The sequence below is a fragment of the Marmota monax genome, unplaced genomic scaffold (genome assembly GCF_021218885.2).
Source record: "Marmota monax isolate L192 unplaced genomic scaffold, Marmota_monax_Labrador192_F-V1.1 WCK01_AAM20220418_F8-fsc00306, whole genome shotgun sequence".
In the NCBI taxonomy this organism is placed as follows: Eukaryota; Metazoa; Chordata; class Mammalia; order Rodentia; family Sciuridae; genus Marmota; species Marmota monax.
The window spans coordinates 597,699-615,189 of record NW_026694094.1 but is presented as its reverse complement, the minus strand read 5'-3'; the positions used below and the strand labels follow the sequence as shown (position 1 = coordinate 615,189).

Genomic DNA, 17,491 nt, shown 5'->3' with positions numbered 1-17,491 from the left:
TTTCTTCTAGGATATTTGCTTCTCTTTTCAATCTCTTTAAGATATCCTTGAACAACATAATTTCTTAAATTTGATTAAGTCCTATGTACATTTTGCTTTCCTTTTATTGATTATGGTTTTGGTATAAAGCCTAAGAACTTGATTTATAATTCAAGATCATAAAATTTCTCTCTCATGTTTTTTGTAAGAATTTTATTTAGGTCCTTGAACCATTTTGGATTGATTTTAGTATGTGGTGTAAGGTGTAAGTTGAGACTTAGTTTATTCATTCTTTTTCAACTTCATTTTTTGGAAAAAAACTGATCTTGTATCTTTCCTCATTGAATTGCTTTAGCAGTTTTGTAAAAATTTGATTGACTGTATTTATGTGGGTATATTTCTGTACTTTCTACTATTTTCCATTGGTCTATGTTTCTGAACTTTCACCACTACTATAAACTCTCAACCTTTATAGCTTTATAGCAGGTTTTAAAATAGACTATTGTGAATGCACCAACTTTGTTTTTATAAGTGGTTTGGCTATTATAGTTCATTTTCCTTTCAATCTGACTTTTAGAATCATGCTGTTTATATTTACAACAAATCCTGCTTGAATGTTGGTCGCTATTGCATTATATCTACACATCAATTTGGGCAGAATTATCACCTTTAACTTATTGAATCTTTCAATTCATAGATGCAGTCACTTCAACATTTATTTAGTATGGTCACTCTACTTTTAGAGAGGCCAGGATAATCTATAATTCCCCTTTGAGTAATCCATGCTATGAGGAAAATCCAAAGTCCTAGAAAAAACTATGTGAACAAAATTATCTGTTACAGCATTATTTCTAATAGCAATAAATGCTACTATGTATACAAAATAGGAGAATAGGTAACCAAACTTAGATATATACACTCAAAATAGTAATTAGCCATTGAAGGGATGGCTTTGAGATTTGATATACCTACATGGGTAAAAAAAAAAAAAAAAAAACTTTTGATAGAATGTTAAGTGAAATAACCAGAATAAAACTTTTTTTTGCAGTGCTGAGGATTAAACCCAGGGCCTTGCACATGCTAGGCAAGTGTTCTACCACTGAGCTCAATCCTCATCCCAGAATATAACATTTTATGTACTTTTTATAGTTATGTAAAAATATGAAAAAGAAACTAAAGAAAATGCTCTGAAATGATAGTTCTGTTGTGTTAGAGAGACAGGATTATGGGTGAGTTGATTTTTCTCTTTTATATTTTCTCAAGTTCTACAATTTACATTACCAGAGGTTGGAATTGGGGTTGGAGACCTGAAATAGTGGAATCAAACCTCTGAGGAGAAGTTACTGAGGGGTAGTATTAGAACAATAAAAGGAAAAATGTTCTAGGGAGACATCATGGTTCTTGAAGTAAAGCTTTGTTCTTCTCACTTGCAGACCTCTTTTGGGTAGACTCTTTTCTGTTTTGTCTACAAAATCATAATAGCAATGCCTATTTTTCAGGATTATTGGAAGGATAAAGGAGATGATGCATGTGAAGCCCCTAGAATAGTACTTAAAACACCCAATATGAGATCCTTCTTTCCTTCCCAGTACCTAGAGGAGAAATTCCCTAATCTCCATCTTGGCAGTCAAGGTCCTTCCTTTATGTCATCACTCATGCCTACTTCAGGTCTTGCCATTGCTCCCAACTGTGTGCCCTTTTCTCCATCCTCCATTCATGGCTTTTCTCCCTTTCTCAGAAGTGCCATCTCCCCTTCTTTCTATATGTGTTGCCCCCCCCAACCACTCCTGGTCATTTTTTGTGTGTGTGTGGGGACTGCCTATTCATACCATGTGAGAGGCAGAACAGAGATCACTCATACTAATGAATTAATGTTTCTATCTTTTTTCTCTCAGTTCCCCCAGCTATTTTCATGCCCTTACACTTGCTATCCTTTTGTGTAGAGGGATGCTGTCTCTCATGGTCAAATGTGATGTCCATCAGACATTTGTCTGTGTTGAACTTATTACTGTACCTCGCCACACATTCATGAACAAAAAGGTGACAGGTATAGGTATAGAAAAAGTGCATGGGGTAGATGTCACATGTTTCTTGGAGGACTTATATTTTTCGAAGAATGGATAGAGAAAATGAACTCAGTGTTATTTTTCTAAAGTTACAATTTGATTTGCCATAAAATAGTTTAATTTAATAAGTAGATAATAGTGTTAAGTGAGTAGAATACTTATGCAAATATTAGGCATTACAATGATTCCATTTCTTATTTCTCCAAATGATCTAGTTTTGTCATAAGTTTTTTAATTTCCATTTTTCTTTTTTTGTTTTAAGAAAGGCAGACTTCCACAAGCAAATACTCTTTGAATATGTCTAGAGTCTTGGAATCTTAACTACTCCAAATTCTCCTATCAGTAGGCTTTGAGAGTTTGTTTAGAGACTCTTGCAGGAACATGCATCTATTTATATATCCTTCCTGTAAGAATGGTCCTTCTCTTTGGGGGAAGGTTGTTCTCTGACCAAATGCCTGTGTGCACCTTTGGGAGGGACACACATTCAGCAATGATAGAGGAAGTGGGCACTCACTTATCTAAGAGCCGTATCACCTGAATCAGCTCTGGTCATCAATGAGGTAACAGATGTTGCAGCCAGATTGCCCTCATGTCCTCCATTGATAATTATTATTTAATGCCATTGCTGTAGTCTGATTTTAGTATTGCTCCTCAAAGCACAATAATGCCATAATTATCACTTTAAACAAGGCACTGAGTAAAGGCAGGTCCCTAAGAGCCACTACAATGGGAGAGACAATTTCTCAAATAATGTGTTGGTAGTATTCACTGTGCTTATTATCATTGTGATTGTAAGGAAGGAGCTTCCATGAGATTTATTTTTTCATCCAAAATCACATAGATTGTGTGATCGTGTCCATGGCAATAATTTGAGAAAATGGCAAGAGTAAGGGCAGTCATTTGAAACTTATTAAAAAGTAGCACTTAAAACCACTGAAATGTGATTGACAACCCAGAACCATGGGGAAACTTGGCCCTATTGCACATTCTGTAGCATTCCCTTTTAGAAGGTTGTTCCTTATGGAGCACAGAGGTTCAAGGCAGAGCTCAAAGTCAGACACCTGGGCAGAGGTTCTTGAGCTGCATGACTTTAACTCCAAGGCTTAGTTATCTGATCTGCGAAACTGAAAGAAGAATACTTCCCTAGATTCTTGAGTGGATTTAAAATTATAACAGGGGCTGGGGATGTGGCTCAAGCGGTAGCGTGCTCGCCTGGCATGCGTGCGGCCCGGGTTCGATCCTCAGCACCACATACAAACAAAGATGTTGTGTCCACCGATAACTAAAAAATAAATATTAAAATTCTCTCTCTCTCTCTCTCTCTCTCTCTCTCTCTTAAAAAATAAATAAAATTATAACACAAAAGACACATTCAATGAATTCTGGCCCCTAAATACATGAAAGTTCTTATTGATGACTTATTCTGATTTTCTTACATTGTTCAACAACTCCAAATATTTATAGTATGACTTTGAATTCAATATTTCAACTTTTCATGGACTCTCAATTTGGTTTACCTGAGGAGTTTAAATTGCCCCTGTGATTTTCTTAATTATTACACATGTAAGCCCCTTTTATGTATTTAATACAGCATGCCTTTTTTGCTTTTCATTTTTGACCACTCTATGGTTCATAAGGCATTTTGCAGCTTTTCAAGTTGTCACATTTGTTTAATTAGCTCAGAGACCCTACCATGTTGATTTTTGTCAGCTATATAACAGTCTCTGTGGGTAGCTTGCAAATTCCTGACAAGGACTTTTTTGTAAATGATTTTGCAATTGCTTTGCTTCTTTAAAGTGAAGAACAGACTGGATGAGAAAGGGCTAGTTGTGGGAGCAGAGGGCAATGTACTGTCCCACTGGGGAGAGAGATGGGGCTGCAACCCAGTATTAAACCACTGGTTGACAATTGATTTTTTGACAAGAGTTATCAGGTACTTACAAAGAGCAGTTTGAACCCCAGACCTGAGATAGCCAGGCTCATATATGGGGCAGAGGCCTCCATGCACTATTTATTTACCACAAGCCCAGTGTTACATTTGCCCACTAGAACTTTTCCAGCAAAGAGCTCCACATTGTTCCTTTTGAATCATCTATTTGCTGTTTTGTTAAATTTATAGCTGGGAGTAAAATATCGATCTGGTTACTCCAAGAGATAGTATAGGCTAGAAAGAGTGGTTTAAATAGGATTTAGAGACATCCATGAACAATGGATTCTCACAGGATTATTAAGGAAGCTTCAGTGAGGGTGGGAGGATTCAGTTTGAATGTTCAGCTCTTCTTCATGGTGGGCAAATACTTTGCTCTACAGATGTGGGTGTCCTCAAAGATGTCAATGGGAAGCTATTAATAAAAGGCACTTTGATAATAAGTTATGTGCACAATTGTTGCCTTTTTGTTTAAAGAAATGACTAAGTAATGAAATGCAATAATCAGATTGGATTTATGTTTGACAAATATCAGTATATAGTATCTTCACAATTACAATTTCCAAAATCTACATATCTATAAATATTCCTATATTACACTGTTTGGCAAGTGACAGTTTTCACCAAGGCAAAACGATACCTGTGTTCTTAATCTTAATACAGGATTAGAATGTTACAGTGTGCCTACGTGGCCAAGTTTTCCATCCACATCTCTGGCCCCTAGAGTAATTAGAATGAATTTAGAACATTCTCTTTCTCCATTAGTCAAATATCCTTTTAGAAAAAAAGATATGACTCTCATTCATGCTGCTTTTTTGCCACTCTTAATATGAGATACAGGTGCTATATATTTCACGTTATTTGGAGTAATTGCAGAGTAAAACAAACCTGGGGAGAGGAATGACTATCCAGGCATTCAGGAATACTCAGCCCATTAGGGACTTGGAAACCTTAGCGTGGGCTTTCTGAATCAATTTCACTGGGGTTTAAGGATGTTTTGGTGTTGTTAAATTCAGGTTACTTCAGAGTTTGATGCCTCTGTGGGTTTACTTTTATTTTTATTGGAGGATGTCAGTGGGTGGGGGGAAGACAGGGTTTTCGGTAGACTTGACATCTTGTGATAGATTTGTTGGTTAATTTTATGTGAAAGGGACAAACCAATTCTCTTTTATCCCCTTGGCACTGTGATTCTGTGATTTTAAGATTGAAATAGCTATTTTAGAGGCAAGACAATTCCATGCAAATCATATTGGATAGAGTTTTGGCTGTATTAGTGGCCTGGTGCTTTATTACTGAGCTCAGAAATATTGAGAGAGCAAAGATATAGCCAAGTTGTTCACTGGAGGCCTTTTTTCATGAAAATAGATATTACTTCTTTTTTTCCCCAGCAATTGAGCCTTTGTTCCTTCTAAAAGCAGTTGTCATGAACTCCTCATTACCATTTTTCTTAATGTGATAAGTGTAAACTACAAGAAAGCTAGCATGTTTGAAAAGCTACAGCAGCCCTTAGAAATGGAATACTAATGCTTTGTGTGATTCTTTGAAAAGGATTATACTGGAGATTGCAGGAAATGTATCCTTGTGCTCCCCTTGGCATAGCATTGTCACTGCTAGTGCAAGCTGGCTTCCTAAAGGATGGCTCTGTTGCTGTTTCAACACTATGTATCTCTCTAGCAATGGGGGAGCAATAAACCCCCTTGGAAGTTCCTGGATATGATCAATTCCATATTGCTCTCCTATCCTTCTATATTGAATGATAACTAACAATTTTCATTATCTTACACTGAGTCCAATGATGGACACTCTAGCTATCCCTAGCACTATAGGACCCTGTGCCTAGACCTGGTCCAGACTCCAGACTCTTAGATGCCTTGTAGAGATTAGACACTCAAAAATGATTTTTGAATGAATGAAATTAAATGTATATCTTTAAATATGATGCTGGGAGAGAAGCCAATGAAGGTGTGTGTGTTTTCTCAATTTGGTTTGCATGAGCTGGAGCTGAACAAGCCAGTTGGATGGTAATCATAAAAAAGTATCTCATGCTATGAGGATATGGCATGCCATTTCACTTGGGAAAATGGTTGTAATATTATGAAATCCTAGGGAAGTGTCTCAAGCCAGTACATTTTAAGTGATGGCCATTGGGTATAATTGATAGCATGGTAATTTGAAACAGGAAACCTGGCAACTCAACAATGAAGTTAACAACTTCTTTGGGTGGGGGGCGCTAAAGTACATGGGGATATGTATGGCCAGGTGTAGAACCTATCCACACACAACATATATATATATATATATATATATATATATATATATATATATATATATGTTGTGGATGGAGACTATTTATTTATTTATTTATCTTTATGCGGTGCTGAGGATTGAACTCAGTGCCTCACACATGCTAGACGATCACTCTACAACTAAGCCACAACCCCAGCCCCTCCATGCAACTTCTTTTGAATTTGTTTCTCCTCAGGCATTCAACCCTTAGATGCTCACCTCAAAGAAATACCTCAAAGACAATGAAGAGGTAACAACACCCATATCAATTTAAAGTACACATTTTTATTTTAGATTTTAAAAATTTGTTCTAATTAGTTATACATGACAGTACAATACACTTTGACAGGTCATGATGTCTGATTCATTCTATTAGTCCCCTCTACCTAATCTAAAGCAACTCTATTGTTCCCTAGCCCACTCCCCTTCATTGAGAATTAGCATCTGCGTATCAGAGAAAACATTTTAGGCATTATTACCCTATGTACATATATAAGTACATGACAATTGTGATTCTACATTGTGTACAATCAGAAGAATGAGAAGTTATACTCCATATATGTATGATGTGTCAAAGTGCATTATAATGTCATGTATTAAAACAAATTTAAAAATTGAAGTAAATAAATATGTACTTTGCCCCCCATCCCGAAACCTTTGGAAAAGAGAATCAGTGTTCTGATATCAAAATTAGCCTAAGAACGAAGGAGTAAGTTTTAAAATGAAGGATTAAAAATAGAAGAAATGACCACGAAGAAACCTCAGATTCCTCAGATGCCTGACCTGAACCACTGAGCAAAAACTCTCTAACTAGATTTTCTTATTGCTCCTATCTTTGAAATGTAGTTCAATTCAGTGAGTAGTTTGTAGATTTCTAACCCCTGGACTTGTGCTAATTTTGCCTTTACCACAAAAGCCAAAGAATTCCATGCTGTTCAACCTAACAGCATTTCCTAGTAGCGTGGCCAGTCTTCTGTTCTGTCTGGTTCAACCTAATTTAGACAGATTTCCTGATGAGGACTGAAATTTACAAGACAATCATCTGTTGGAAGAGTCAAACCCTTTGGTGACCTGTGCTGTGGCCTCAGGTTGTTGCTGCTGAAACCTTGTACAGAACCCTATGGAAATGGTTGAATTCTGACCAGTAAATTGGGGGGTCTTCACCCCTTTATTGCCTTTGGAGGTGTTTCTTTCGTTTGAGCATCTGAGGGAAAAATGCCTGAGGGGAAACAAGTTCAAAAGAAGTCTCATGGATAGATTCTATACCTGGCCATATATCCCCATTGCATTTAGTGGGTGAAAGGTAATTGGTTGTATCTGATAATAGCAAATTGGCTAGATTGATTGTCTGAAAAAGCATGAAAAAGCTTCAGAGTACTGATCACCATGCTTCTTAATTGTAAATCAGAATTAGGCTCTTTTTTCAGTGGAGCTTAGTTTGGGGGTTTTCAGGATAAAGGCAGACAGCATGAGCTTTTTACATGTATAGTCCTGGGGCTTAAACAATCAACTAGTTATTTGAAGAAACATTGCCAGGATTTTTATACTTTGTCAATGAAATCACAAGTTAGTGTTAACTTTGAAAAGAATCACTCTTTTGTTGTTGTTGTTTTGGTCTAGTATACTGCATTTTGGGTTGGCCCACTTTTACACCATGGTTGGGAAGTTATACTTCATGTAACAACTAAAGCAGTGGATCATATACTTTCTCCCTACTAGCACTTGTACAGAAATCAGAGATACATTCTCAGGAGACTGTATTCAGATGAGGCCAAACAGAAGAATATTCATTCATCTAGACTGATCAAGGTTTTGACCACTAGAATGGCTTGGCAGGAATATTTATTGATCAAGCCCAGTAAAGTCTATGGCTACAGTGTTGTTGCAATTTGCAAGGGCTGAGGAAACAGTCAGACATTGGGATGGTAGCTGTCTCACTGTGAAACAGTACCCTTCCAATGCCCTCTCACACCCCAATCATAGAAGAATAATGAATTTCCTTGGCTAAATTGGTCAGCCATGTCTATATGTCATGCAATCTTGATCAATATTCAGCTTTCCATCTTCTTATATATATTGCTATCTATATAGAAATAAAAAGTATGATTACTGATTAGGAAGGCAAATTAGTTGGTTCATACCTTTCCACCCCCTGCCTTTCTAGGAATCCCTTCTCCATTATCCTACATTGGGATCATCTCACCTTTAGACATGTGTTTCTCACTTACTGCCTTCTAAGAAAGTAGGCTCTGTGATTGGAAACCTCACATCATTGGAATTTATTCCTTAGGTTGAGTTAAAATTTGTCCCCTAATAGCTTTTACCCATAGGCCAAACCTTTAATTGCAAAAGCACATCACAAATCTTTTGCTTATTTGAAGACATACATTATTCTTCCCATTGGACTAATTTTTTTGTAGATTTCTCTCTTCTTCCTCTCAGCATCTAGTAGAAATCACAGTATCCACACTCCCGTGCCAAGATGGGGCTTCCAGGATAGAGTTCTCTGTCTGTGTCCAGGTCTTTTCCATGCAGTTTCTAGCAGAACTATTGCCTTCCACACTTACCTTAATGTCACATGATTTGGCAAAAATTCTTTTGGCTGCCAAAAGCCCTCACAGTAATTTGGGGTTGTCAACTAAAATAATTGGTTTTTGACCCCATGGATTATAGTTAAGCTAGGTGGTCTTTCTCATTGTGCAGTTTTATACTTGGTTTGTAGATTATAATTGCTTTAGGTCAGTGTTGCAAGATGTTTCTGAATTTTGATAACTCATAGCGTATTGTCACCTGTAATTCTGATTAGCAGATATTCTATATGTTCTTTCAAATTACTGATTGAACAAGATAATATTTTGAGTGATTTTTGCTACCCGAGTATGATTAAAAGTGAGGCATTAAAAAGTAAGGCTTAATAATAATATTATTATTCAAGTATAATATAATAATAATATTATATTTACATGTGTTAACAGGGGAGGACTACTAATGACAGAGCCCTATGGCATGTCTGTAGGGACATGTCTGCTTGGTTGACTGTACTTACTCTGATATTTGTATAAGCTTATTCCACCATAGTACATAATAATGCACCTTTCTTCATCCTGAGCTGCAAGATTTCTAGGTGAGGTTTGGTAAATGCTTCACTGAAGCCAAGTTATACCATGTGCCCAGCACTTTCCCAGCCTAACAAGTAAGATCCCATTTTCTGAGTAGGATCAGTGTTCTAGACTGTGGTCTAGACAGGGTTAAAAAGCACTTGAGCCCTACATAGAAAGCACATATCTCTTGAGCATCATTAGGGTAAAACTAGCTTGTTCTAGGAAATGCATGATCTACCCTGAGAGGGACCAGAGAAGAAAGATACCAGTATCCCCGCCCACATGCCTTGATGCCCTCCAAAAGAAATTTTATATGGAACAGCCAATTTCCCTGCCCTGGCCAAAGGGCTCCATCTTAGGTCCACTATCCTCCCTAGGCCTTCCTGAGGGAAAAGCAGCAGATTGACCTAAGTGTTTCTGCAGTGGCTACAGAGCAGTGTAGCTGTATTTTGGGATACCACACTGGGAGTAGTTGCCTAGACAGATCACAGACAGCACAGGGTTCTTCTCCAAAATGACAACGCGGCTCCCTCCAGCTTCCTTTTATCCATTTCCTAGGAACAGCCCCACTGTGGCTACAGATAATATGCTAACCCTCTTGCTTTGCTTCTGTCTCCTATCAGGGAGGAGCCAAGATTCCCACAGGCCAGTTAGCAACTGATAGTGGAGTGAGGGCTAATCAATGATTTGGCTGCTGCCCTTCTGAGGCTGAGTCCCTGAACAGTCCTTCCTGGACACTGCAAGGGCCCTTGTCCCATATTCCCTAGTAATCCTAATGCCTAACTGCCTCCTCTCCCATTTCTGCCTCCCCAGTGAACTATCAAGGTCCATCAATACAAAGGTTCTAAGTCATTTATTCAAACAAATTAGGTTTTCTAGTAAGCTAACACCCTTTCCTGCCACACACATGCTTTTCTCTGGAGGAGGCCTCCTTTAGTTAAAAGAATCAGATTTGACTATCTAATGCTGAGTCCTCACTCACATGAATGGAACATGTGGATTCAATGTTTTTAGGCTTAATTAGTTTTGGAGAAGAGGATGCTGATGTTCCTACATCCTGAGGCTGTGGTGTGGTGGCTTTTAAGATTGTCCAGTGTATATTTTTGCATTGTTGTCAGTACATTTTGAGGAGTATGCTCCCTCAAAAGAAACAAGGAAAATATCCCCAAAGGAAATCAGACACCAAGGTCAGTTATCCTGATTTAAGGGTAAATTTAATTCCAAGTCCCCATGAAAATAAGCTCCAACCTGATTTTGTGGACTTATTTTCCTTCTGCCTGAAAACCCTTAACTATCCACACTTACTATTCATAATCACAGAAATTTGGAAAGAGTTCTAAAACTGCAGTGACTACTTTCTTGGCATGTCAGTAGAAGGAAAGGGGGAAGGTGTGTGCCACCACTATCTTCTCAAGTCTGAACAGAGCCTCAGTTGCCTGATTGCTAAACAGATGCTTGCCAGCTCATACTGGCAATGCTACAGTTGTGGTTGTGGGGCTAGTAACAAAGAGGCTTAAATGTGTACAGCTCTATTCCAAACCCTTACACACTCATTAGCTTTCTTTCCCTTATGGCAGGCTTCTGACATACACAGAACAGGTAGACTCACAGATTAACCACATTGATAGCTAGAGAAACCCTAGAAAACATTCAAGCCAAAGCCAGCAGCTTACAGGTGGAAAACTGATCTCAGAGTGGGCAAGCAACTTGATCAGGATCATTCAGGTAGCTCCATACAGAGCTCAAACTTGAGTCAAGCTTGCCCTATGTTATTCTTAGTTTTCTGACCACACAACAATAGTGAATAGAGTAATTACCTCCATCATTGCCATTCATGAGATAGACATTTGAAAAATTGCTGTAATTCCATCCTAAGTTTGAAGTCTTTGAAGGTAAGAACATTAATATTTATGCTTATCCTAAACACATATTGTTTGATGAGCTACTGTGTGCCAGGTATAATGTGAGCCTCTGAAAGGACCTCCCCCACCCTCTCTGTCACCTCTGCTCTGAATCCTTTCCCAGTTGCTTCATACTACAATTTCTTCTTGCAACTGTGCTCCTAGTATGTCAGGAAGAGTGTGCTCATCCAGGGAAAGTGTTTGATTATTTCTGTATCCCAGTTGCTGGCACATAATAGCCACTTAGTAAAAAATTAGTAGAACAAAGAGACCCTGACATTTGTTATGCAGCCTTGGACAAGTCACTTTGCTTCTTCATGTCTCTGATTCTTCCTTTGACATACAGGTGTGATGTTAAATCTTGCCTCTTTAGTTTGTGGTACAAAAAGGCCATCCAATTACCATGTAATAGGCATTGGAGATTCAAAGTTGAGTAAAACAAGGCTTGTGACAATATACTAGTTATTTGATACAGGAGTCATTTAGACAGCACTGTATGATGAGTATAGTGTATATTTGAGATTAGCAAAGTTTACAACACCACATTGTCTTCTTCCCCAAAGCCTTTGAGGTACACAGCTTCTATGTCTCAAATGGGAAAAGCAGGGCTTCTTACAAGTTGTTTGATTTGTCAGAGTTCTAGCCATGAGCCATGGTATGTATAGTGCAATGGAAAATTGGGCCTTTTGTGTTTTTTTTTCTGGGTTTCCACTTTGGAGACTTGATATCAGATTAAGATAAGTGTCTGGTCATTGTTGAAATGTATATAGAGTGCTCTATCACACGTGGAATCCATTCTTTGTCAAATACTAAAAAATAAAATGTTACTACCTAATCCTTTCTCCATTAACCATGTTAGCCAACCTTTCAAAGGGGAGCCTCATTTGCTCTACTGGAAAGTGTGTACTTTGGAACTAGCCACTATTCACATACATCTAAATATGAGGCTGTGTGTAAGCAACCTCACCTCTCATGATCTTAATCATTGTATTTGTCCAGTAGGGATCTGATTCCCTACTTTATCTCTCTCTCTTTCTCTGGGAGGAATCAGAGGAGACCAGACATAAGGAGGCCTTCTTTGTGGATGTTCAGACCAATCTTAAATGTGTGTATACGTGTCTAATTTTTTTGTTAAAGGAGAAGGTGTAAAGTTCAGGTGCTTAGGATTGGGGTCACTCATAAAAGCCTTGGTAATACTTTTGGAGGAGGTGCTCATCCCTAGCTGATGATTGGGTGAAAGATTAGTACAGTTGTATAATGGTGTGTAGGTGTCCTTATCTTGGCAAAAGCAAGAACATAAAAATAGATTAATATCTTTCAAGTGTTAATGAAAAGAATAACAATGGAAGGTGCGCTGTGAGCTTGCCACACTTTATAGGTCTAACTAATTTTGAGATGTGAAAGAGCTTGCTCAAAAGTTTCTTGCTGAAGATATACTTTCAGGAAATTATAACCCTTTCAACTGCAAACTCCCTACCATAATCAAATGCATCAGTGGTAACATCAACTCAGTGAGATGTTTCATGAAATCTCACATTTTTAAATACACAGAATCAATTGTAATTGAAAATGCAAAAACTATGCAGTTCCATGTGGATCAGCCAGCAGGGTGGTACACTTTGCTGGCAATTCAAGATAAGTAGATCTTGCCACAGAATCAGTAAAGAAGACCTGGGGGAAGAGGTTCACCTTTGAGAAGTGATTTTGTTTTCCCTGAAACACCTTTTAGTGACCCCAGAGATACACTCCTAAAACCAGTAGTGAAAGGGAATGTAACTAGGCATCTGATTGCTTGAGGCCTACCCCTGGTTACTAGAAAGACCTTAGAACTCCTTTCTAAGCTGTAGCTTACTATTCCTTAGTCAACATGAACTATTTATATTTATTCAAATTAATTGAGTTAATTTACTAAATTAAATTTAAATTAAGTTATTTTTAACTGACAAAGAAAACTGTGTGTGTTCTTTAAAAATATTTTTTAGTTGTAGTTTTCAATAACTTTTTTTTAAATTTATTTTTATGTGGGGCTGAGGATCGAACCCAGGGCCTTGCACGTGCTAGGCAAGTGCTATACTGCTGAGCCACAACCCCAGTCCCCAAACTGTATATGTTTATAGAGTAATGTGATATGTGATGTTTGCCTATGTGTTTTCATTGTGGAGTGATTAGGTCAAGTTAATTAATATATCCATCATCTCATGTCCTTATCCTCTTCATGCTAACAACATTTAAAATCTATTGTCTTAGCAATATGCAAGTATACAGTATATTATCATTAACTATGGTCTCTATATGATATAGTAGATCTCCAGAATTTATTGTGACTAACTGTAACTTTTTGCCCTTTGAACAACATCTCACCATCCCCCTTTTCCTTCTGTTGCATATTTTAAATGATCTGACTAATGATGAGCCTTAATTAGGAAAAAACACCTATTTTTAAAAAATAAAATATCAGTATATAACAATTACACCTCATAACAGGATTCATTGTGATATATTCATACATGCACAAAATATAATTTGGTCAATTTCATTCTCCAATATTTCCCTATTCCCTTCACTCTTTCATCCCCCTTCATCTACTCTACTTATTACCCTCCTATTTTCATGAGATACCCCCTTTTATTGACCTTTTTTCTCTCCAGCTTCCACATATGAGAGAAAACAAATCTTTCTGAGTGTGACTTATTTTGCTTAACTGGTTTCCAGTTCTATCCATTTTTCCTGCAAAGGCCATAATTTTATTCTTGTATATGGCTGAGTAAAACTCCATTACATATACCACATTTTCTTTATCCATTCATCTATTGAAAAACACCTAGGCTGGTTCTGTAACTTAGCTGTTATGTTGTGCTTCTGTAAACATGAGTGTGTTTGTATGACTATAGCATGATGACTTTAATTCTTTTGGCTAAATACTGAGGAGTGATATAGCTGTGTCATATGGTAGTTCCATTCCTTGTCTTTTGAGGAACCTCCATACTGATTTCCATAATGATTGTACTAATTTACAATCCCACCACCAACAGTGTATAAGTGATCTGTTTTCCTACATCCTCATTAACATTTATTGTTATTTGTATTCTTGATGACTGACATTCTAACTGGAGCGAAATGAAGTCTCAGTGTGGTTTCAATTTGGATGTCCCTAATTGTTAAATATGTTGAACATTTTTTTCATATATTTGTTGGCCATTTGTAATTCTTCCTTTGAGAAATGTCTTTTTATATCACTTTACCATTTGTTGATTGGGTTATTTGATTTTTAATGTTGAGTATTTTGAGTTCTTTATATATTCTAGATATTAATCTTATGTGAGAAGCCTACTTGGCAAAGATTTTCTCCAATTTTGTAGGCTCTTTCTTCATGCTTTTAATTGCTTGTTGTGAAGAAGCTTATTAATTTGATGCCATATCATTTATTAACTCTTGGTTTTATGCCTGGAGCTTTAGGAATCTTATTGAAGAAATCAGTGCCCATACTAATATGTTGGAGTATTGAGGTTATGTTTTCTTCCAGCAGTTGCATAGTTTCTGGTCTAATTCCTAGGTATTTGATCCACTTTGAGTTGATGTTTGTGCAGAGGAGAGAGGGATCTAGTTTCATTCTCTACATATGGATGTCCAGTTTTCCAAATATCATTTGTTTAAAAAGGCTGTCATTTTTCCCAACATATGAAAAATCACCTAAATTTTAAAATAACTCATTGAGTATTTTAAAGACAGAGTAATTAGAATTCTGCTTTAAACCGTTGTCACGTTGTTACTTTGGGGCAAGTTTTGATGAATACATAAGTAGTATTTGTCATGAATGTTATCAACTGGATACAAATGCACAACTCAAAAACACTTGGAAATAGTCTATCTCTTAAGTAGGTTAAGCATCCCCTCTAAATCTTGTGTGCATTTTTAATGTACTTACCTTCTCCTTTTAAAGTAGCACTGGGTAAAATTCAATCTGTGTCAGTGCTTGTCTGAATAATACTTACAAATTCTGCTTCAGTAGTGCCACTGTGAATGAAGCTGTGAAGTATCTCCTTGCATTACAGCTCTTCATACATCAAAGACTCTTTTTGAACTAGGTAATTATAGAAGGAAAAAAACATGTTTTAGTGCTACCTGAGTGTTCTTATTAATATTACCTTTGAAATGACTAATTATGTTACCCATAAAGATTGGGGGGGAAAGTATTATGTAACTTACTCATTAAAAAAAAAGACTTTCACAAACTTTGATCCCCTCCACCCCTCTCCAAAGCTCTTCTTTATTTCCATCATTACATTGATTTTTATGTTTAATGTTTATATATGAAAATGTTTGATGAATCCAACACATGCTGACTCACTCCTGCTTCACAAAATTTATCATCTCTGTTGCTGAGGTTTTGAGCATGTCATTTAATTATCCTTGCTCTTAGGGTAAAGTATTGTTGGCCATGTGCCCTAAGACTCAAGCAAGATTTGAACAGCACCTCTTTTAAAATGAGTGTTTGAAAGCACTGAGAAGGTTCCCCTGCTGATAACAGGATGGGAGCCTGAGGGGCTTTTCCTGTTTGGGGACTTCAACTCACAAATAGACTGTGTGTACTGCCTGGTGGAACCAAGCTACCAATCACATCATATCTTTCTCTGTGAATGGGAAAGAATTCTGCTTAGCCACCTCATCTTTGCATGGAAAAATCAACTGCTTGTGCATAATCTTGTCACTAACTATTAGGCTGCATCAAGAGAAGATGAGTATCAGAGTATCCAGATTGAAGGCAATGATAGTGCCACCCTCCCTGGAGCTGGAGGATCACATCTAGAACAAAAGACTGAGTTAAAAGAGCCCCAGGCAATAAGGAGGGCCCGCTGGGAGCACCTAAAATAGTGACATATTGCATAAATGGAACATTGGAAGAAAAATTGAAGGTTCCAAATAAATGAAGGAGCAAGCTGAGGATATCTTGCCCTGGAGAAGAGATAATACCAGTGGATAGGACTGCTGCTTTCCAAAGCTGAAGGCCTGTCATACCAAAGAAGGAGGAAATATGTTCTATATGGCTCCAAATTACAGTGTATAGGTAGAAGTTCCCAGAGAACAGGTTTTAGCTACAGCCAGGAAGAATAGTGTGATCTAGCTGACTCAGCATGGAATAGGCTGCTTCAAGCAGCAATGAGTCTCCTGTCATTGGCAGTGTATAAGCAGATGCTGGATGGTCCTTTGCATTGCAGATAGGCATAGTGAATTGGAGTGGGGCAGTTAATTAAACAGGATAACTTTAAGTTCCCTTAAAAAACAGGCCAATTAAGTCCGTCCTCTTAGTAGTTGTAAGGGGCCTACTATATTTAGTGCCAAGAAGGGGTTTGATTGTCTAAGTACTCAGAAATAAAGTTGCTCTATTTTTCCTTATCAGGAGATGACACATTCCTGGCCTACTCCTCTCACTGCCATGCATACTCCTGGAAACTCTGAGCAGAACACATTTTCCATCCCAGGACAGGTCAGTTCTCTTCCTCCATTCTCCTTATATTCATTTTGACAAAATCTTCTGATCAGATTCTTAAGGATAAAAGACCCTGGTCTTCTAGTGCCATAAAACCTAGATTCTGTCTTGCCTCTCCCCTCAAGATGGTAATATAAATATGATTTTTATTGAAAGAGCATCTTGAAGACAGGCTTCACTCAGATTCTGGCATGCATATCCTACTACCTGTGCGTTGCCACTGCCCACATGACTGTGCCCAGAACTGATGAATCAGAGGAGGATATGCTTATCCCTCAAGGAGGACCAAATGGATGATGAACCAACAAATTCAGAATTTTAGATTTTAGAAAACCTATTATTTTCACTCTGATGGATCAGTTTTCATTTTTGTATATCACCTTCAAGTCCTTGCTCAAAAGCAGACAGATCTTTATCAAGCAGCCTGTCACATAGACAGAACTTTGTCTTCTACAGTTCTGTTGTCAAATTTTGAATATATTTTCCTCCCCCTGCTTCCAATAACAATCTATCACCATCAGTTTTTTTTAAGTGCCTAAATACATGTGGCTATCATACTTCAAAATACTTTAAAAGAATAATATACTTTAAAAGAAAAAAATGCCTTATTGCCTTTCTTCCTTTTGCCTATTTATTCAGAAATCATTGCTGAGGGCATATGATATTCTAAAAGTTAGGAATGAAGAAAAGCCATGCACATTTTTTTTAGATAAACAGCAAAGCAATGTACATAGTAGAGGTTT

General features: G+C 37.4%; 1 protein-coding gene across 4 annotated transcripts in view; it reads left to right on the top strand.

Moving 5' to 3' along the window:
• Aff2 (ALF transcription elongation factor 2) overlaps nt 1-17,491 on the top strand; it is a 490,132-nt gene that overhangs the window by 315,994 nt on the left and 156,647 nt on the right. For 2 of the 4 annotated variants that reach the window (XM_046465079.2, XM_058585756.1), the window contains exon 5: nt 16,659-16,745. The exons of the other annotated variants lie outside the window; for them this stretch is intronic. In XM_046465079.2, coding sequence (XP_046321035.1) covers nt 16,659-16,745 — 87 coding nt within the window. The remainder of the gene's footprint in view (nt 1-16,658; nt 16,746-17,491) is intronic. 4 annotated transcript variants of the gene reach the window in all.